Genomic DNA, 21961 nt, shown 5'->3' on the forward strand with positions numbered 1-21961 from the left:
AAGTTATGGAACAGTGGGTATGATAGGAGTTGGCCCCACCATTACTTAAAACCTTATGAGTGGTGTCATATGGCAAGGAGAAATATTGAGATATAGAACATCGATATGTTGCAAGCTGCAAGTGGGGCCCTCCTTAGCCGTGCGGTAAGATGCGCGGCTACAAAACAAGACCATTCTGAAGGGGGCTGGGTTCCATTCCCGGTGCCGATCTAGGCAATTTTCGGTTTGGAAATTGTCAAGACTTCCCTGTGAATAAAAGTATCATCGTGTTAGCCTCATGATATCCGAATGCAAAAATTGTAACTTTGATTTTAAACCTCACGGTTAATAAACTGTGGAAGTGCTGAATGAACACTAAGCAGCGAGGCGGCAATGTTCCAGTGGGGGATGTAATGCCAATAAGAAGAAGAAGATATGTTGCAAGTAACTTACACAATACTGATGGTACTTTCATATCAGTCCCATATTGGTTTTTCGCATTACTGGAAATTCCTCGGCAGTTTAAAATTACATTTTTGGCTTATGTACCTAACTTACTGTGATTGGTATGCGGGTATATTCAGTAAACTCATGCAAGAGTTGGTTTGCTATATTTTTTTCACTTTTTTCCCGAATGAAGCTTAACTTTTATCATATTTCAAAAAATGCATATTTCAAAAAATGCATATTGCAAAAGAATGTAATTCACAGAATTGGCTCAACACAGAATCAACGAAAACCCAAATGGGACTGATATGCGAGTACGGGCAGAATATCCCCCATCAATTTACACAACGTTTAATTCAAATGCAAGGCATGATCCCATACTGGATAAAATTGTAGCTTAATGCTCGATCGACGTTTAGTGTGACTGAGAGGTCAAAATTAGTTATACGGTATACATGATTACTTTTATCAAGCTGGTATCACAAGATGTTTCAGTTCGAGTTTCAAACAGACTGTTGTAGAAAGATATTGACATGAGAGAATTCAGTTTCTGTTTCTGCTTATTAATTTTATGTATTTCATGGGCGGCAGTTCACACGTCCAACAACAGCTGGTTTCAAATTGATGATGAAGATGCTAATTTGTCAATGGTAAGTACAATTACACTCCAAATTATAAACCCAATAATTAAACAATAATTCCTTCCGTAGCCAGATCTGATAAGCAAATATGGTTACGAGGTTGAAATCCATACGGTGACGACACGAGACGGATACGGTTTGACCATGTTCCGCATTCTACCCCAACAACCAGCTCCAACTGCTAAATATCCCGTTCTGTTAACCCATGGCCTGCTGGGAAGCTCAGCCGATTTCGTTATCATGGGTCCCAACAACAGTCTCGCCTACTTGCTCGCCGATAACGGCTACGACGTTTGGTTGGCCAACGCGCGTGGAACTCGATACTCCAGATCGCATAGAACTCTTTCTGTTGATTCAAAGGAATACTGGGACTTTTCCTGGCACGAAATAGGATACTATGACCTACCTGTAACGATCGACTACATTTTGAAGGCAACCTCCGCAAGCAAACTCCACTACATAGGATTTTCCCAAGGTACAACAATCTATTTCGTGTTAACAACAACTCGTCCGGAATATAACGACAAAATAGCCCTGATGATAGCGTTCGCGCCTACTGCATTTGTCAAACAAATTAGGAGCCCCATTGGGCAGTTGCTCATTACAGTGATGGAAGGTTTCAAAACGTTTATGGCTTCGTTGAACGTGTACAAACTATTGCCGTACACTCCAATCTACAACCTACTTGCAAAGCTGATATGTGACCAACAATCTCCAAGCATCTGCCCCAGCATATTTGCTCAAATCGTGGGACCTCACCAAGCAGGGTACGACCGAAAGCTGACGACGATTTACAGTGGGCACACCCCAGCGGGGGCATCTTTCAACCAGATAATCCATTACGGTCAAATTTGGCACAGTGGTCTGTTTCGCCAATATGACTTCGGTCAGGAAGGCAACATCCGGAAGTACGCTGCGCAAGAACCACCCCTCTATAATCTCAACCTCTCAACGGCCCCAGTCGCACTCTACTACGGTCTGAATGATTGGCTGGTGCATCCTCGCAATGTTCAGTATCTGGCGAAAGTGCTTCCCCGAGTAATCGCTGCTAAGCCCGTGGCCGATAAGAAGTTTAATCATATTGATTTTTTAATGGGCAAGAAAGTTCGCTCCCAGGTGTACGACGAAGTGATTTCTTTGATGGGAATGTTTAATTAAAACAAATCTATACACATAAAAATGAATTTCTGTCTGTCTGACCCTTATAGACTCGGAAACTACTGAACCGATCGAAAACTTGTATGCAGAGGTTTTTGGGGCATACACAATGAAACACAAATTTCTTTATAACTTGAGCAATTATCAAGCAAATGAACCAAATCTGGCACATGAAGGTTTCGGACAAACGAAATAAAATTTTCTGTATAACTCGAGAACTAATCAAACAAACGGAAACAAATTTGGTATAGGCATGAAGGTTTTTGAAGACAAGAAATGTTTCTACGGTGATCGAGCCCCCCCAAATGCAAATGTAAAAAAATCGAGAACAAATCAATTTTAAGCAAAACGAAGCTCGTCGGGTCTGCTAGTCTTCTTTTTTTTATATAGGGAAACTGCTCCTTGAATTCATACCATGTACCCAAATCAATACCATTCGAAAGCAAAGAATCGGTGCGCAATTTGTTTAATTCTGATTTTTGTGATTTTTTTCAGCAGTGAGCCGGATAACAACAAAACACTACACAAATTGAGCCTAAATTGCCTGTTTTGCGAATGTTATTAATAATGAAACAGATACCCTACATAAAAATGAATTTCTGTCTGTCTGAACCTTATAGACTCGGAAACTACTGAACCGATCGGCTTGAAAATTTGTATGCTGGAGTTTTTGGGACCGGGGAAGGTTCTTAAGATGGGGGGGGGGCTCCAATACAAATGGAACTCAAATTTCTGCATAAATCGAGAACTAATCAAGCAAATGGATCCAAATTTGGCATGTGGAGGTTTTTAGAGCCAAGCAATGTCTCTATGATGGTTTAAACCCCCCCTGCTCTTGAAGAGGGCTCCCATACAAATGAAACACGAATTTGCATAACTCAAGAACTGATCAGAGAATAAATCAATTTTAGGCGAAACGAAATTCGTCGGGTCTGCTAGTTGTAAATAAATTGTTAATCCACCTTGCCCACTGCGCACCTCGCCTTCTTGTGCCCGTCGGATCGTTGTCGAAAACCATTTTCACCGGGTTATTGTCCGACATTCTGGCTACTTGCCCGGCCCACCGCAGTCGTCTGATTTTCGCGGTGTGAACGATGGATGGTTCTCCCAACAGCTGGTGCAACTCGTGGTTCATTCGCCTCCTCCACGTACCGTCCGCCATCTGCACCTCACCATAGATGGTACGCAGCACTTTCCTTTCGAAAACTCTGAGTGCGCGTTGGTCCTCCACGAGCATCGTCCAGGTCTCGTGTCCGTAGAGGACTACCGGTCTAATGAGCGTTTTGTAGATTGTCAGTTTGGTACGACGGCGAACTCTATTCGATCGGAGCGTCTTGCGGAGTCCAAAGTATGTACGATTTCCAGCCACTATACGTCTCCGAATTTCTCTGCTGGTATCGTTATCGACAGTCACCAGTGAGCCCAAGTACACAAATTCTTCTACCACCTCGATTTCGTCACCACCGATGCCAACTCGCGGTGGGTGGCTCACATTTTCTTCTCTTGAATCTCTTCCTATCATGTACTTCGTCTTCGACGTGTTGATGACTAGTCCGATTCGCTTGGCTTACCTTTTCAGTCTGATGTAGGCTTCCTCCATCTTCTCAAAGTTACGTGCCATAATATCTATGTCGTCGGCGAAGCCAAATAGCTGGACGGACTTATTGAAAATTGTACCACTCGTGTTAATCCCTGCTCTTCGTATTACCCCTTCCAAAGCGATGTTGAATAGCAGACACGAAAGACCATCACCTTGCCGTAACCCTCTGCGGGTTTCGAAGGGACTCGAGAATGCTCCTGAAACTCGAACTACGCACATCACCCGATCCATCGTCACTTTGATCAACCGTGTCAGTTTATCCGGCAATCCGTTTTCGTGCATTAGCTGCCATAGCTGGTCCCGATCGATTGTATCATATGCGGCTTTGAAGTCGATGAATAGATGATGTGTGGGCACGTTGAATTCGCGGCACTTCTGCAGTACTTGGCGAATGGCGAACACCTAATCCGTGGTGGAGCGTTCGCCCATAAAACCCGCCTGGTACTGCCCCACGAACTCCCTTGCAATTGGTGCTAGTCAACGGCATAAAATTTGGGAGAGTACCTTGTAGGCGGCGTTCAGCAATGTGATTCCGCGGTAGTTGCTACAATCCAGCTTATCGCCCTTTTTGTAGATGGGACACACGACACCTTCCATCCACTCATGCGGCAAAACTTCCTCCTCCCAAATCTTGGTAATGACCCAGTGCAGCGCTCTAGCCAGTGCCTCACCACCGTGTTTAAATAGCTCTCCTGGTAGTTGGTCAACCCCAGGGGCTTTGTTGTTCTTCAGCCGGCCAATCTCCTCCTGGATTTCCTGGAGCAACGAGCAACGAGCAGCTGCCATCTTTTTATTCTATGCTTGCTTAGACGCAACAGAGCCGAAATAAAAAGATGACAGTTATTCGTTTTTTTAGATCGAGGCATCTGAAAATTCTCAGGTAAAATTTACTTGGGTTCTTGACCGTTGCGCCTTAACATTGTGAGAATATGCATCACTTAGTTTTATAAAAGATATGGCATACGCATTACTTATGACATTACATCCCCCACTGGGATATTGCCGCCTCGCAGCTTAGCACTTCCACAGTGATTAACTGCGAGGTTTCTAAGTCAAACTACTATTTTTACATTCGTATATCATGAGGCTAATACGATAATACTTCTACATCCAGGAAAGTCGAGACAATTTCCGGTCCGGAAATTTCCTAGACCCCGGGAATCGAACCCAGCCACCCTCAGAATGGTCTTGCTTTGTAGCCGCGAATCTTACCGCATGGCTAAGGAGAGCCCCCGTTATTAGTGAAAATTCAAACTACAGACTATTAGGCAAATTTGTAGAAAAACTTTCGCACAAGAAATCCATAATTAAAACACTTTTTGAAATTCAGCCTTTGGAATTAGTTTTGACAAACTACATTAAACATCCTTGCTTGCACTCTCTAAGTTTGCTTGACCCATCGACGCCCCAACATATCTTCAGGTGTGGTTGGACGCCTTCAGGATGTCCTAAGAAACAAGATCTGCTCCGCATGCTTGCTCCGTACGAATACGGCCTAGGGATCGCCCCTGAAGCTGATAAAGTTGGAGCTAGCTTAGTCGTTCCACAACCGATATCGTGCACAGAGGTGCATGAGGTCAGAGAAAATGGTCGGTCTCTGGAGGGATACCGGATAGGAACGCATCGCTTTCCAGAATGGGAATGACGAAACTTTTTCACCAACCATTAGCGAAGGTTTAGCCGGTCTAAAATAAGTTGATCAAGTAATGGAAAGATATTTCGGCTGATGGCGAAAGGTGTTTCAGCACGGAAAGAGTTGAAAGTGTGCCATCTAGTCTAGTCTAGTCTAGTACACACATACACAGCCAGTTCATGAAAGAATCCTGGAAAGTGATAGACTCGACTACATCTATCACTTTTCTTGTCATTATTGTGTGGCCCCAAATGGTCGGAGCGAATTGATATGACAGCAGCTCTCCGTTGATGCGTGTGCACGCCACGAAGGTCTGACCAGAAGAGGCCGAGTCATGGCTTGCTGCGCACTGATCGACACGCTGAGGTGTTGATGTATAATCACACACTGATGGTAATATACTCAAACCCCACAATTATTTATGTTTAAAGCACATCATAAATGTACTTTAAACATAAAAGCGGCCAGGCCTACCGTGCAGCGTTGTTTAGAATAGCTGTGAGAATCAATTCTTAGCTTTTTTTAATTTACAATGTTATGAAACTCATATGTGAATATGTACGTTATATGAAAGATATTGATTTGGAAAATGTATTGGAGGTAACCACTTTCCCTTCGATGGGACTCGAACCCATGACCCTACTGTACGCTAGACTGATGCTTTAACCAACTAAGCTACGAAGGACCTCCGTCGGCCTTCGCAACCTACTGAACGAGCTCGAGATTCCCATATTGGACGCATAGCTTTTCACAATTAAGCCATAGAACGGGGACATCTCGTACCAACCGCTCCGTTTACATAATTAGGTGATGGTTTTTCAATCGTTGGAAGTGATTTTGCTAAGATGATTAATGTTCACTTCTTGGGTCCTCAGCGTCTTGGGATGGGACACAGTTTTTAGTCTAGTGCCCTGGCTTATACACTGATGAGCAAAAGTATTCATATAAATTTATACAGATTACTGTGGAAATATGACGAACACTTACGCCCGTCAGTGTACATATAAGCCTAGGTTCAAGCGCCATCACTCCTCCTCTGGAACGAGAATAAAAGAAGAAACAAAAGCGATGAGTTGAAAGTGTGCCATGACCAAAAACGAACGTGGAAATGTTTGTGTCATGAAAAAACAGCTATGCGGCCTTTCACAAATTACGTAACGCTGAACGGGGAGGGAGGGGGTCAAGTCGAACGTTACGATCCATACAATAAAATTAAACCTTTCATACAAAAGGGGGAGGGTGGGGGTCCAAAATCACCAAATTTAGCGTTACGTTATTTTAGAAAGAACGCTGGCATAATCGGAAATTTATTTTTTGCAATTCCTGATCATAATATCTGTAACGTCTTTTTCGAACTGTAACGTCTTTGAGTGATGAAACGGCCTACTTTTCCATATCAACGAAATGGGTGCTTAAATCAACATTATTAGTGCTGTCCAATGAGCAGCTCGAAGTAGCTCGAAGTTGTTCCCGTCCTGCTCGTTCTTTTTTGTGAACAAACGGGCATGGGCAGGACAGGGAGAAACTTCGAGCTACTTCAAGCTCTCATTGGACAGCGCTATTGTACTCAAATGGGTTGCATAATATTCATTATAACACTCATTTGGGTGCTACAATAAAAAACAACAACATCAGAACCTTAGTTACATGACTACATTTTGGTAAATTAGCTTGGCTAAGTGCTCAAATGGTGTATTCTATACGCCCCGTAATGAATTCAATAGTTTAGTGGACATGACATCAAAAATTTCCAAATGCAAGTACATCTATCACTTCACTGCTTATCGAACTATGCAATGTGGCACGATAACATGGAATCTGATTGTTCTCCGCAGCAACATAATTTATTTGCAAGAATGATCATGTGGAGTAAATTAGACTGTACAATTTTGGTACAGATTTATCAAATTAAAGTTCGTTTCTCGTCAATGCAAAAAATACCGTGTGCAACTCGTTGCAAAACTCGATTTTGCACTGCGATTCCCTTGAAAATATATACAATATTCCTTTGAAATTTTGAAAAGCTTTTCGTAAATACTAAGACGAACTTCCAGTGGAAATTCCGATGAAATTCCCATTAAAATTTAAAAAATAACAACATCTCGTTGAAATAAAAAAAAACCCTCATTAATCCACCTAGCGGTGTTGGTGCCTTTCTCGTGCAAAAATAATACTAAAAGATATGAGTGATTGTTTTTTTAGCGTGTCTTGCGCATAGAAAATAGTATTTTGGTCATAACTTCTGATCCCATAGTCCAATCTGACCAATTTTCAATAGCAAACAATAGGACAGGATTCTCACTCGAATGGAACTAGTTCCGAAAAATTCGAATGCTACGTTCCAAAAACTGTGTCTACAAAATTTGGTACACATACACACATACACACACAAACAGACATCACCTAAATTCGTCGAGCTGATATACTTTGAGTCTCCGAGCCTTCTATCAAAAGTTTGGTTTTGGAGTGATCATACAGTCAAACCTCCATGAGTCGATATTGAAGGGACCATCGACTCATAGAAATATCGAGATGTGGAATGGGAAATCTTTTAAAAGCTGTTTGGAGGGACCATCGCAGTAACCCAGAAAATATTTTTTAATATGGCATAATTTGCTTCCTTGAGTCGATATCGAGTTATAGAACATCGACTCATGGAGGTTTGACTGTATAGCCTTTACGTATACTTAGTATAGAGGTCGTACACTAATTATGTAAGCACTCATAGGGGGAGGGAGGGTCTACCATTTTCTTACGCTCCAAATGATTTGTATGGGAAAAATCTTAGATGGGGGGAGAAAATTTGAAAAACTAAGAAAAATTGCTTACGTAATTAGGGTACGGCCCCATACGAGAAAGGCAAAAATAACCGAAAAGGACCGTTTGGCAATAAACCCATTTGTTGTTGTTGTTGTATAGCAGAATATGTCATTTAAATGAACAATTTATTAGGCCAAAGCCTATGTAGTCTGAAGTTTTTTGGCGAAAAATTCCATTTGAAACAGTCGAAAATGTCGTTCGACTGAACAGTTCCCTCGTCTGAAGGAATAGTTATTGTCTAGCAGCAGATTACATTACATGTTATCCTCTTTCCAAATCCCATCCCTGGTTGCTCTTAACAGGTCACTTTGGAGAAGATGCCATTTAGCCGAAATGTTCATTCGGTCGAATGTGTCGTTCAGCTGAACTAGTTATATTGGCAAACAAAAGTCATTTAGCCAAAAATACCGTTTGGCTGAATGATTGTTTGGACAGGACAGGACAGTTTCGGGCAGAATGACTCTTGCTGTCAAAAGACCATTTCTACAAAACGGCATTTTCGGCTAAATGATTTATTCGTCGAACAACATTTCATTTCAAACGCCCATTCCGACCAAACGGCATTTTCAGCCAAATGAACTGTTAGGGCAAACCTGGGACAGGACCTGCAAAGAGGAAAATATACTCGAAAATAACTCGCAAATTATTTCATCTTTATTTGGCGGACCTCCAAATACGCCATTGCGGTCCTCAAAACTCGTAAATCATTTCATCTTTACTTGGCTGTCCATCAATCACGCCATTGCACACTGGTTCAAAAGCCTCCAAAACGTGCGTTTTTTAGTTTTCGACATGAAAACCACATTTTAGAGGCATAGTGTCTTTAGAAGAGGATATTTCTTGGGCTTACGCAGATGTTCAAACCCAGTGGTAGACCTCTGCAATGTTATAGAGAAGGTGAATTGGAACAACTTTTCTGAAAACACAATATTCGAATAACGATTTGGTAACGAGTAAGGGCACATTTTGTATGAATGACCCTCAAAAATCATATTGTGAACATAACTTTATTAAAAATGATTTTAGCAGAACAGTTTATTCTAGAAAGTTGTTCATAATGACAGAAAACGTGTTTATCTTGGAGACTACTTTGATATTTCTTAACACCTGTCAAAGTTATTAAGGAATCTTTAGAAAAAATAGTTAAGTTTCACACCAACACAACATGAAAAGCGGCAAGCCAAACAGCGACCTTAATGTACGTTTTTTTGGTGCAACTGTTACGTAAACAATTAAAACTTGACTAACTTGGTTGGTTATTTTTTGTAGAGTTCAGTTTCTTCGAACCGACCCTTTGGGAACCGGCCCCAAAATGGTCAGTTCAATATTCTTGCACCATATCAATCCTCAGCATTTTGCAAGTCGAGTGGACTTATGACATCCAGATATGATACTGCCCACCTTGAGGCCAGTTCCGAGGCCCTTGGGAAAGGTTCCGGAAGCACCATTTTTAGAATATCTCAAAGTATGGCAATTTGGGTATCCAACTTCATAATTTTAAAAGATAAGAAAAATGATGGTGTCTGGATATGATTCTGGTGCTACTAGCCGAAGAACATTTCACTAAAAAGAGTTTAAAAAATTTTCTTCACAAATACTGCCTGATTCTGAAAGCAGACCAGATTCTTTATATTATTGATCGTCTTGAACTGAAACGAAGGTTATACAATGCAGATATAAAGCTAAATCGCCTATTTGTCTGGTTCGAACGGTTCTTATTTCGGATATAAATATAGTATAATTTTATACTCAAAACTGTTTGATCTGTGCGATGTGCTCAAAGACTTTCACTTTAATCGTTCTGCTTTCTTGAGGAAGCCTCCGGGGCATCAAAATAGGTTATTTTGAAAATACTAAGAAATATAACAATATAGATCGAGTCATAAATATCTGCATTTTGCAATACAAAAAATGTTGACATCTAGATTCTGAGGCATCATAATCGGCCATTTCCAATAAAAGAAATCAGAAACTAAGCAATATGGGAATCACACCACGGTGCCCAATATCATATCTGGATGTCATAATTCCACTCGTCTTCCAAAATGTGGAAGTTTGATACCCATATTACCATAGTTTGTAATATTTTGAAAATGGCCAATTTGGGTGCCCCCGGAGGCTTCCCCAAGGGCCTCGGAACTGGCCCAGTGTGGCCAATATCCCCAGAATCATAACTGGATGTCATAATTCCACTAGTTTTCCAAAATGCTGAAGTTTGATACCCATATTGCTAGTATGGTGCAAAAATAGTGAACTGACCATTTTGAAGCCGGTTCCCAAAGGTTCAGTTCGAAAAAAAAACCCTGTTGTTGGCCATTTCTGGAGCAGGTGTCACCATGATTTTTGGTCTGTTGTGATCAAATTGACTGCGTCTGACCCAGTGACCCACCGGAATAACTCCGGATAGGAGTACCAGTATGTTCCAATAAGTCCCGTTATGTCTTCTGAATTCTGGGATCCATACGAGCAGAACAGCGTTGAAACCAGACCAAAACGACAAAAAATGACGAAATGGCAGCGATTTGATTTTTCTTCCTTCAGTTTGAGATCTGTTTATTTGGGATGGGTAAGTCATCCCCGTTTGTGGGCAGCAGGGACTATGTCCAAGGCCTCCCCAGGCCATCTGCGAGTTGTGGCGCCTGCCTAGGATGTGGTGGGGTTTGACAGTGGGCCCTGTTAAACCTCTATAAAAAGCTGCATGTATCCGCAAGTAGGCTCCGCCAAAGCGACCGTATGCCGCTCAAAGCGCACAAGCCCCCTTCCTGGAGTTAGGTGGGACGCTAAACAGCCCTGACACGACGGCCCTCCGACGAGATAGGAGGTTTGCGCAGGCCCAATAAGCCGCCTTTAAAAACAATCATTACGAACGACATAGAAGATAATACGACTCGATACAGTTGGCAATGACCTAGGCGACGAATAAAGGATCACGATTGGAAGCTTGGAACATGGAACTACAAGTAGCTGACACGAGACCTGGACGATGCTCGTGTGGGAAAACACGCACTTGGAGTTTCCGAAAGGAAAGTGCTGCGTACCATCTATGGTGGGGTGCAGATGGCGGACGGTGCGTGGAGTAGGCGAATGAACCACGAGTTGAATCAGTTGTTGGGTGAATCATCCATCTTTCACACCGTGAAAATCGGAAGACTGCGGTGGGTCGGGCACGTAGCCAGAATGTTTGACAGTAATCCGGTGAAAATGGTTCTCGACAACAATCCAACGGGTACAAGAAGGCGAGGTGCACAGCGGGCAAGGTGGATCGATCAGGTGGAGGACGATTTACGGACCCTCCGCAGATTGCGTGGTTGGTGAAGTGCAGCCATGGACCGAGCTGAATGGAGAAGACTTTTATGTATTGCACAGGCCACTCCGGCCTTAGTCTGATGATAAATAAAAAACAGGCCACTCTGGCCATAGTCTGGTAATAAATAAAATTCTTAAAAAAATAATAGAAAACTGAGTTAAAGCAACGATCCGACGGGAACAAGAAGGCGAGGTGCACAGCGGGCAAGGTGGATCGATCAGGTGGAGGACGAATTGCGGACCCTCCGAAGACTGCGTGGTTGGCGAAGTGCAGCCATGAACCGAGCTGAATGGAGAAGTCTTTTATGTGCAGCACAGACCACTCCGGCCTTAGTCTGATGATAAATAAAAAACAGACCACTCTGGCCATAGTCTGGTAATAAATAAAATTCTTAAAAAAATAATAGAAAACTGAGTTGAAGCAACGAAACGACGGGCCAAAATACGCGGGGCAAAATTTGCACAGGCCACTCCGGCCTTAGTCTGATGATAAATAAAAAAACAGGCCACTCTGGCCATAGTCTGGTAATAAATAAAATTCTTAAAAAAATAATAGAAAACTGAGTTGAAGCAACGATCCGACGGGAACAAGAAGGCGAGGTGCACAGCGGGCAAGGTGGATCGATCAGGTGGAGGACGAATTGCGGACCCTCCGAAGACTGCGTGGTTGGCGAAGTGCAGCCATGAACCGAGCTGAATGGAGAAGTCTTTTATGTGCAGCACAGACCACTCCGGCCTTAGTCTGATGATAAATAAAAAACAGACCACTCTGGCCATAGTCTGGTAATAAATAAAATTCTTAAAAAAAATAGAAAACTGAGTTGAAGCAACGAAACGACGGGCCAAAATACGCGGGGCAAAATTTCGTTGCCGGGTGTAAATCCGCAAGCTTGTGCTGAAAGAATAAGCTTATTTTATTTGTTGAATCACATTTGTTACGAAAGGTGTTGTCTAGAGTTACAATTCAAAATAGATATAAAAATATGTGAATAATATTTTATCACATATCATGAATTAAACTTGTCGATCATCTGAATCGCCTGATCGTACAGCAGTGAGCGCACGTTCTTCGCCAAAATGAAATCAATGTGGTTGAATTGTTTGTCGGCAACTTGCTCAGCTGCGACCACCCGTGGCAATACCTTTGCCAGCTCCAGAACGCTTCGTGGGTGCACCAGCCAGTCGTTTAGACCGTAGTACATCAGCACCGGTGCAGTCGCAAGCTCCAGATTGTAGGCAGGAGGTTTCTTCGAACCGTATTTCAGGAGGTTCAACTTACGGCCGTAGTCGAACTGGTGGAAGGAGCCACTTCGGGCGATTTGCGCGTAGTGAATAATTTGGTTGAACGATGCGCCAGCTGGAGTGTGCCCAACATAGGCGGTCATCACTGTCTGCGAAAAGTACGGAGACATTTGAGGGGGCAATGGTTTAGCATTGGTAGCACTTACTTGATTATATGCGTCTGGGTCCGGTCCGACGATGAGTGATATGAACTTGCTACAAAAGTTCGTGGGGTTATCCTCTGCACAAATCGACTGCGTTAGTAAGCGGTACAAAGGCGAGTGAGGAAAGCATTCGAAATCGCTGGACGAATTATTCATTTTCAGCAACTCTTTCAATGTATTAGCCAGAAGCGTCATGATGGGGCTGCGGACTCTCCTAACGAATATAGGTGGCGAGAGAGCTACCATCAGTGAAATCTTGTCGTTGTATTCCGGACGAGTAGTAGCCATTGCGAAATAAACTGTAGCACCCTGAGAAAATCCTATGTAGTGAAGTTTTTTGGCATTTGTAGTATTCAGGACGTACTCGATCATGGCCGGTAGATCATAGTAACCGATTTCGTGCCAGGAAAAGCTCCAGTACTCCTTGGAATGCAACGATAGTGAGGAATGCTTTTTGGAAAAGCGAGTTCCTCTCACATTTGCCAGCCAAACATCGTACCCGTTGTCTGCGAGCAAGTAGGCGAGACTATTGTTTGGACCGATAATAATAAAGTCGGCTGGGCTCGCCAGTAGGCCATGGACCATCAAGACGGGATTTTTCGTACTTTCCAAAGGCTCCTTCGGTAGAAGACGGAACATCGTCAAGCCATAGCCATCTTCAGTGACCACCGTATGACTTTCCATCTCGTAGCCATATTTCTGGATTAGATCTGGCTGTAGGAATTGCAATCGTTAGTTTCGTTCAATATGATTTTACAGCACTCCTCTCACTACTGATAAAATTCCATCTTCATCGTCAATCGAAAAATGGCTGTCATCTGAGGAATACACAGAGTTCAGCCTAGTGCACATCGCTGCAATTATCAACCAACGAGTGATTAAACCCATGCTGTTCTCAGATGCAGAGCGAGAACAGTGATCAACGCTGTCCTGAGTTCCACCTCACACTAATCACAATATCCAGATTCCTATTTCCAATCATATGATGTAGCCGTCCGGCTCGTAACATTGTAGTTGATGCGAACCGGTACCGTTGCGCAATTGTAATCTCATCCATCTTTATTGAAATTACTGGACAATTATCCGATTTAGCGCACGAAACATGATCACACCCCTTACGCTATCGCAGAATGTGCTACGGCAATTAAAAGTAGCCAAAAATTCAGAACCCACCACAGAATAATGAAGGATTGGTAATACTTTTTACTTTAGTAGCGAAACGCTTTAGTTTCACTTTATAAAAACAATATCCCGGATGAGTCGGTCGTTCAAATGCGACGATCAACGAATAAAGAATGTTGCATGTCGTAAACACTATTCATTTTCATTCAGCGCATTTTAACTAGCGATAATAATTGTAGGTGAATTGATCCCTACAAGTCTTCTAATTATTCAAAAACTGTACTGCAGAGCATTACTAGCGCGTGCTTGATGGGAAAGACCATATCGCAGGTCAGACTGAGAAAAATGCATCTCAAAGGGTGAATCTGATTAGCATTTTCTAGCAATACGCATACCTTGCCTCGCTGCTTCACGCATTGCACAATGCTCATCGAATGGAACAGTTTATTAATTGGCATCTAGATGACTGGGACACTGTAGAACTAATCACAGCCCCAACAAACAGTTGCGTTTTACATTTCAGTGCTTGAGATGAATTCATCTGTTCGATGGTTTGTGATTCTAATAGTTTGTCCATTAATAAAATGTGTTCTACCGACATCTAATGACAATTTGTTTCAAATTGACGACGAGGATGGAACGTTACCAATTGTAAGTTGTTTTCCATATGGTCTGATAAACCAGATTCATATAAATTACGACATTTTCAGCCTGAGTTGATCAGCAAATATGGGTACGAAGTGGAAAGTCACACGGTAACTACGGATGACGGCTACGAATTGACTTTGTTTCGAATACCGCAGCAGCAATGCACTGAAACTACTAAGCTCCCAGTTCTAATGACTCACGGCCTTTTGGGAAGTGCATCCGACTTTGTCATCATCGGTCCCAACAATAGTCTCGCCTACTTACTCGCCGATAACGGCTATGACGTATGGTTGGCCAACGCACGGGGCACTCGCTACTCCAGGAAACATACCACGCTTGCGAAGGATTCCGAGCAATACTGGGACTTTTCCTGGCATGAAATCGGATATTATGATCACCCTGCAATGATCGACTACATTCTGAACGTCACCGATGTCAGTAAGATTTACTACATTGGCTATTCTCAGGGAACAACCTCGTACTTTGTCATGACGTCAACAAGACCTGAGTACAACAACAAGATAGCCCTGATGGTGGCCCTTGCATAAAGTGACCAGATAAATTTTGTGTGAGCGCGGGACAAAAAAAAAGTCCATAGTTTAATATGTTTTAGAAATGCGCTCAAAACAAATCTTTCATTTTTTCAGAACTTATTTATTACCAAGGTTTAGTTTGCTAACTGTTCGATAAACGGTAACTCAATTCAGAAGTCAAAGCTTTCTTCAGACGTTGAATGTGCAGCGCAAGCTGTTACTGAGTTTCACATACTTTTGAAGTTTGTCGATTCCCTGTCTTATAGCTGCAGAACTGTTGCAACTACAGTATTGCAGTTAGAAAGCATTGCAGTTAAATAACTTTCAGCTGTTAAACGTCTAGTGTATAGAAATTTGTTAGAATATTATTTTTAATAAAGATATAAGCAATGGTATCGAATCTTGAAAATTAGTTTCTGAATAACTTGAATGATTCTTTCTAAATTACCTAAGTACTATTGTTACCTAAGTAGTATTGTGATTAAGAATTAATTAGATCGTACTTTTTAAAGTCTATTCTGGTTGAAGCTTCCGCCTCCAGGAATATGGTCCACGGTTTTTACTCTATTTTATTTAGGCCGTTACAAATATTGAAATAACATTTTGTCCAACTGGTCTCCGAAAGGTCAAGGGGGGGGGGGGGGGTAATAAAAAATAAATATTAAAATAAAAAAATAAAAAAGTAAACAAAAATCTTCGAATTTGTTAAAGAATGTTTTGAAAATCCTCAAAATTATCCGTATTTTATTTTGTTGCTGCCTCAAAATATTATTTTTTGGCGAAAAAAATCCTAGGGCCTGAATCGGCCTTATCAAAAATCTCGTTCAATTTCAGATTACTTGGAGACTAGAATCCGATCTAAAATTTTCTCGAAATACGCGATCTAAATCGCTTTCGATCTGTAGGCAGAGTTTTTCACACAGAATCGCATCGTTTCGCCCATTTGTTGAAAAAATGGTTTTGCCCCAAAAAGCGTCAAAACCCAATGGAAGAGTATTTAATGTTTAGGTATGTTTAGGTAGGTAAAGGAAGGTAATTTGATGAATACATCGTAGAAGAACACGTTGAAATCATGCAATGTTGCAAACTGCAAGTCGATTATCTAGGCCATGAGTCGGATGGGGTTTGACTCGCATTTGAATTGAATCCTGGATGAGATTTGAGAATTTGATTCTTTCCCAACACTGCTATAAGGTTTGAGTAAAACAAACTATAGAGATATCTTTTTCTGTGGCGCAGAAGCACATTTTAATCTTGACTTGTACTGCCGCTAACCGCAAGTCGAGCACATCTGTATATGGGGCTCCATATATAGATGTGCTCGACTTGCGGTTAGCGGCAGTGTACGTTTTAGTCAAAACTATATATTTAAAAAATCTTATTTTTTTTAAATATTAAGAAATAACTAATTATGAATTCTATTTTTCATTATTTCGCGGGACATTATATAGAAATTTGTTGAATGCGGGACGTTTCGCGGGACGCTTCTCAGCGCGGGACAAAAAGTGAAAATGCGGGACTGTCCCGCGAAACGCGGGACGTCTGGTCACATTACCCTTGCACCTTCAGCATTTTTAAAACGAATTCGCAGCCCTGTCTTAGTCCTACTGATACAGTTTTTCCAGCTACTCATGAAATCCTTGCCCCCTCGCATTGGTTACGCATTTCTGCTTCATTCTCCATTTTATCATGTACTGGCGTGGTTAATCTGTTCAATCGAGAAAGCAGAAAATATTTGCCCAGAATTCGTTTCGCTTATCGTTGGCCCTAACCCGGAAGCTTACCATCAGGTGAGTGGCTGCTACTTTTCTTTCTTGTCTATACCACAATCGCAAACCATACCCTTCACCGAATAGAAAGCGATGACTGTCTACCTCGGCCATACCCCGGCCGGTTCATCACTGAAGCAAATTATCCACTACGCGCAAATTTCCCTGAGTGGTCGTTTCCAACAGTACGACTACGGGCGCGACGAAAATCTTCTGAGGTACGGAACGGAGAAAGCGCCCATCTATGATCTTGAGCAGTCAGTGGCGCCGATCGCGTTATACTACGGCTTGAATGATTGGCTGGTGCATCCGCGGGATGTGCAGGATCTGGCGAAGGCGCTTCCACAGGTGATAACTGTCGAACAGGTGGCGGACGAGCAGTTCAACCACTTCGATTTCATTTTGGGGAAAAATGTTCGATCTGTTTTGTACGATTCGGTGATTAAGATGATCGACAATTTCAACAAGACATAAATATCAATAAAGAGGACTATAATTTAAGACAATAATAATAATAAGTTTTTTTGTCTGCTAAGATTTTTGTTTACAATTTAGTTTTTAGCATTAGCATAGCATAAGCATTAGCATTGTTACGGTGTAATTCGTAGATTGGACACTAGTGATACTCATGTTTTACTTTTGTGATTATTATCTAGAATGCTATCATAAATCAAGAAGGGGAGTGATCCTTGATTCCAGTCCTAAACAAAAATAACAAAAGCATGAGGATTACTACTCCTGGCCACGCCCATCTTCACCGTAACTAGGGAGAGGAAGGAAGTGTTGATGTGGTACTTACTTAACGAGAGGCCACCGACTTAGCGACACCCTCATAAGTACCACGGAGTTGGATAATGAGGAAGGTATTCGTTGAGTCAGGATTTGCCTGTAGCTGACAGTGTAACCGTGGGAGATCTTACCCCGTAACACACCACGTAAAGGTGTCTACCCAGCATTACGGGTAAGATTTTTGTTTACAATTTAGTTTTCCCCAAATTTCAATCTGATTGCTTTTAGATTTGCCAGAAATATGGAAATTTCTGTTAGATTGACAGCTTTTTCCTTGAAGTGATGAAAGTGTGGTATTTCTCAACCAAATTCAAATGTGATGATAAAACTATTCTTCCGGTTCGGTCTGAAGCTCGTCAATAACATTGGAAGAACTTAGAGTTGAATCAACAGTCCGGATTGTTCTGCGGTATTGGTTTTGAATCTGAGAAACTTGAGTTTTTTCATAAGGCAATTTTAGATTCATCAGTTGAGATTTAAATACATGAAGCTGTCATACCGCTTGCTAAGTTTAAATTTCTGCGGATTCATACCTCAAATAAATCGAAATATTCCTTTTTCTTCAAATGTACCTATGACAATCAGACCAATCCACGTTACAAATGTGGAGCTTTTCTGAGCAGCAATATATGTAACTGAAATGTGTATCTTCAGCCCATTTTTCAGTTTTCGAATGATTGCTGTAAGTTTTGCTTCAACATGTCCAGAAAAACTTGCTTTACCATTTCTCCGTCAATAAATTTAAGCTCTCCAATCTAGCTGAGCTATTTAACAACTAATGGTGTTGCAAGAATTTACCTCCACCATGTTTGACTGTCGGACTCCTTTTGACGTGAACTACGTCTAAAAGGAAGACTCGGATGCAGGCTGTAAAATGGAAATTTCCAAAATCGAGGCCGTCACGAAATTAAGAGAGATTTCAAACGCTCATAGCGTCTTTATCTTTCGATGGATTTTCTTATCAATCGATTCGGAAACTCCCAAACAATTTGCCAATTCCATCGATTCTATTCATTTTCAATGTAAAACTATTGAAAATGTTATTTCCTTCCTACCCCGGTTAAAATTCAGAATTAATTTTCGCCTTAACCCTTTTTCGAGACACTCGACTCAAAACCATAGGCTGTATCTGAAAAGCTCTCAAAAAATCATTAAAACCTAAAATTGATCTTCGAGTGCCCTCACCGTCTCGCCTAGGACTTCCTCCGCCAACTTCTTGTAGGCGGCACCCTTTTGCGAGACACCCCGCTTCAGCTCGAGGATCATCTCGCCCGTCCAGGTACGCCTTACTCGACGTACGTTGGCGCCGAGTTCACTGAGCTTGACGTCACTCCTCATCGCCTTCAAGACGTCCGAGTACTTAGCCTCGTCCGTCTTCATGACTAGGGCATCGCCCTAGACAGATAATGTCTCCTTGGCATAAGACGAGTTTGTACAATCCCATTAAAATTCCACCACTTAATTGTATCTTCACAGATACGTATTTCGACCTCAACAGTAAGGCCGCTTTCAGTGTCTCGTACTTGACTCGACTTGAAGAAAATGATCGCAGCTTACACTATTTATACTATTCGTAGGTATAATAATTTATCTAGGTACTTATCTAGGTACATTTACTGCGGTGCTTACTTCTACTCGCTTGTTGCGCTTAATGCTTAGATATAAAATTGAAGAGCCAGGAGCTACCATTTCTTTGATCTTTATTCAACAACCGCATTTGTACCTGTCGGTAGATTTCCAAGCTCTAAGCAGCATCAAGTTTCCACGGAGAAGAGACATTTCTTAAAATTTTATTGTTTGATGTCGTAATTGAATGATTTTCCTGATATACATGTTCAGCTACCTTAGACCTAAACTCATAATTTAATCCCTTATCAGTTTCCCTCTTAGCCTTACTTACTTCTGCAATAAGTTCTTTGAACATTACATCTAACGATCTTTTTGTTTGACCTACATATACTTTATCAGGTCTGTTTATGATGCCTGTTTTTTTTACAATGGAGAATGCATTTACACACTAACCCAGCACACGTGCATTGCAGTTGCCAAACTACCATACGGAAGTGTACTGGAGTGTTGGACTCGACCGTACCGGTAATACCGACTAAACTCCCTTGGGCTCCATCGTTTCCCCCAGGAACTACCTCCCAGTACTACTTCTGGGGGATGGCAGTACTTAACGTACTCGCTTATTCTCGCTCACACAGGCACCCGTCCCATGCGAGTCTTACTTGGGTGCTCACTCTATCGCACCCTCTAATACACCCTACATGCTCTGTCACACACTGTGAGTCTGATTTGTATGCTCACCTCTATCATACCGTGTGAGTCTGACTTGTATGCTCACCCAACCACCTGATACACCGTGTGGGTCTAACTTAGATGCTCACCTCTTTCATTCAGTTCGCGCTAACACATACTACTCTAGTCATTTGACCTAACTCTCGCTCTGGTATCCCTTATGGGACATTTTACTTAGGGTCCCACTTCTGACATACCATGTGAGTCTGACTTGGGTGCTCACCTCGTTCATACCATATGAGACTAGCTCAACTCAAACATACCGTGTGAGACTGATTTGTGTGCTCATTCCTTTCATACCATGTGAGGCTGACTTGGATGCTCACTCACACTCCTCTGCCACGCCGCGGGGTAAAAGTAGTCATAGGAACCAACATTCCTGCGCTACTCCCAGCACGGCGTGTGCAGTCCATGCATACACCAATTCATTCACACTTCTGCCATGCTTCGAGGTGACGATCTCGGTTGCCACCCGCTGCGCCATTACCTCTGCATGGGCGAACCATTCACACACTTCTCCGCGTTCGGCACTTTTCGCTCTAACTAACCAATCACAAGTTAGTACTGCTTGTCGATTGCTGCTCGGCACGCCAGATTCTCTGCAAGCTGCAGGCAATCTGAGTGGTTGCAGTCAAGACTGCGTTCCACTTCTCCACCGCTTGACACATCTTCTGGATAAGGTTATCCGGAGTTATGTCCTGGCCGCAAACGTCTAGCATTGCTCTTCTTTCGACGTCGAAGCGAGGACATACGAACAGTATGTGCCCTGTAGTTTTGTCAACACCTGGGCAATCAGGGCAGACGGGGACCTCCGCGTGCCCAAATCTGTGGTGGTACTGACGGAAACAGCCATGGCCTGACAGGAATTGTGTCAGATGGAAGTGAACTTCCCCACATGGTCTCCCCACCAAGTTTGATATGTTAGGAACCAGCCGGTGGGTTCACCTACCTTTCGAGGAGTTATCCCACTCGAGATGCCATCTGGCAACCGAAGTCACCCTGGTACGCTCGCGGGCTCCTCTGGTGCCACGTAGCTCACAAAACTCCTCGTCTTCCCAGATGACCAGCCCGACTGGCATCATACTCGCTATCACGCAGGATGCGTCGTGCGATACCGTGCGGTAGGCCGATATCACTCTGAGACACATCAAGCGGTAGGTGCTCCCCAGTTGCTGCAGGTAACTGGCTACCCCCAGTGCTTTTGCCCAGCACGGGTCGCCGTACCTAAGGATAGATGCGACAACGCCTGCCAGTAGCCTACGTTTACTTGCACACACCTTGGAGCTGATGGACATCATCCTCGATAATGCGGCCACAGCAGTCGAAGCCTTCTTGCACGCATATTCGACATGGCTACCGAAGGTAAGCTTGTCGTCTATGATGACCCCAAGAATCTTCAGACTTCGCTTTAAAGTGATCGCGACGTCTCCCACGGGAACAACTGCATGTTGTGCCAACTTACGGTTACTGATGATAACCACCTCCGTCTTATGTTGAGCGAGCTGAAAGCCTCTCGTACTCATCAAGTCCACCACAGTGCTGATCGCGTGTTCTGCGCTTAGTTCTACTTCGGGGATTGACTCCCCGCAGACCTCTAGGGTTACATCGTCAGCAAAGCCGATGATCTTCACACCAGGAGGGAACTTTAGCTTCAGAACCCCGTCATACATCAGGTTCCATAGTACCGGGCCCAGGATTGACCCTTGCGGGACTCCTGCGGTAATGGGAACACTTTTCTGATAGCAGCGTATAGCGTATATATTTCTCGTA

General features: G+C 42.7%; 3 protein-coding genes across 3 annotated transcripts; 2 read left to right on the forward strand and 1 right to left on the reverse strand.

Annotated features, from left to right (window-relative positions):
• Positions 1-959: 959 nt before the first annotated feature.
• Positions 960-2324, forward strand: LOC134205929 (lipase 1-like). The gene is made up of 2 exons (XM_062681636.1): positions 960-1076; positions 1137-2324. The coding sequence occupies exons 1-2, from the start codon at positions 960-962 to the stop codon at positions 2223-2225; spliced, it is 1206 nt and encodes a 401-aa protein (XP_062537620.1). The 3' UTR covers positions 2226-2324.
• A 10159-nt stretch (positions 2325-12483) lies between these two features.
• On the reverse strand, positions 12484-13964 carry LOC134208026 (lipase 1-like). Its single transcript, XM_062684129.1, has 3 exons — positions 13801-13964; positions 13033-13743; positions 12484-12975 (listed from the first exon to the last, which is right to left on the reverse strand). The coding sequence occupies exons 1-3, from the start codon at positions 13915-13917 to the stop codon at positions 12592-12594; spliced, it is 1212 nt and encodes a 403-aa protein (XP_062540113.1). The 5' UTR covers positions 13918-13964; the 3' UTR covers positions 12484-12591.
• A 631-nt stretch (positions 13965-14595) lies between these two features.
• Positions 14596-17582, forward strand: LOC134208028 (lipase 1-like). The gene is made up of 4 exons (XM_062684130.1): positions 14596-14802; positions 14862-15336; positions 16887-17122; positions 17189-17582. Exons 1-4 carry the CDS (start codon positions 14683-14685, stop codon positions 17573-17575), a joined length of 1218 nt encoding a protein of 405 aa, XP_062540114.1. The 5' UTR covers positions 14596-14682; the 3' UTR covers positions 17576-17582.
• Positions 17583-21961: the final 4379 nt, after the last annotated feature.

The sequence above is a fragment of the Armigeres subalbatus genome, chromosome 1, assembly GCF_024139115.2.
Source record: "Armigeres subalbatus isolate Guangzhou_Male chromosome 1, GZ_Asu_2, whole genome shotgun sequence".
Taxonomy (NCBI): Eukaryota; Metazoa; Arthropoda; class Insecta; order Diptera; family Culicidae; genus Armigeres; species Armigeres subalbatus.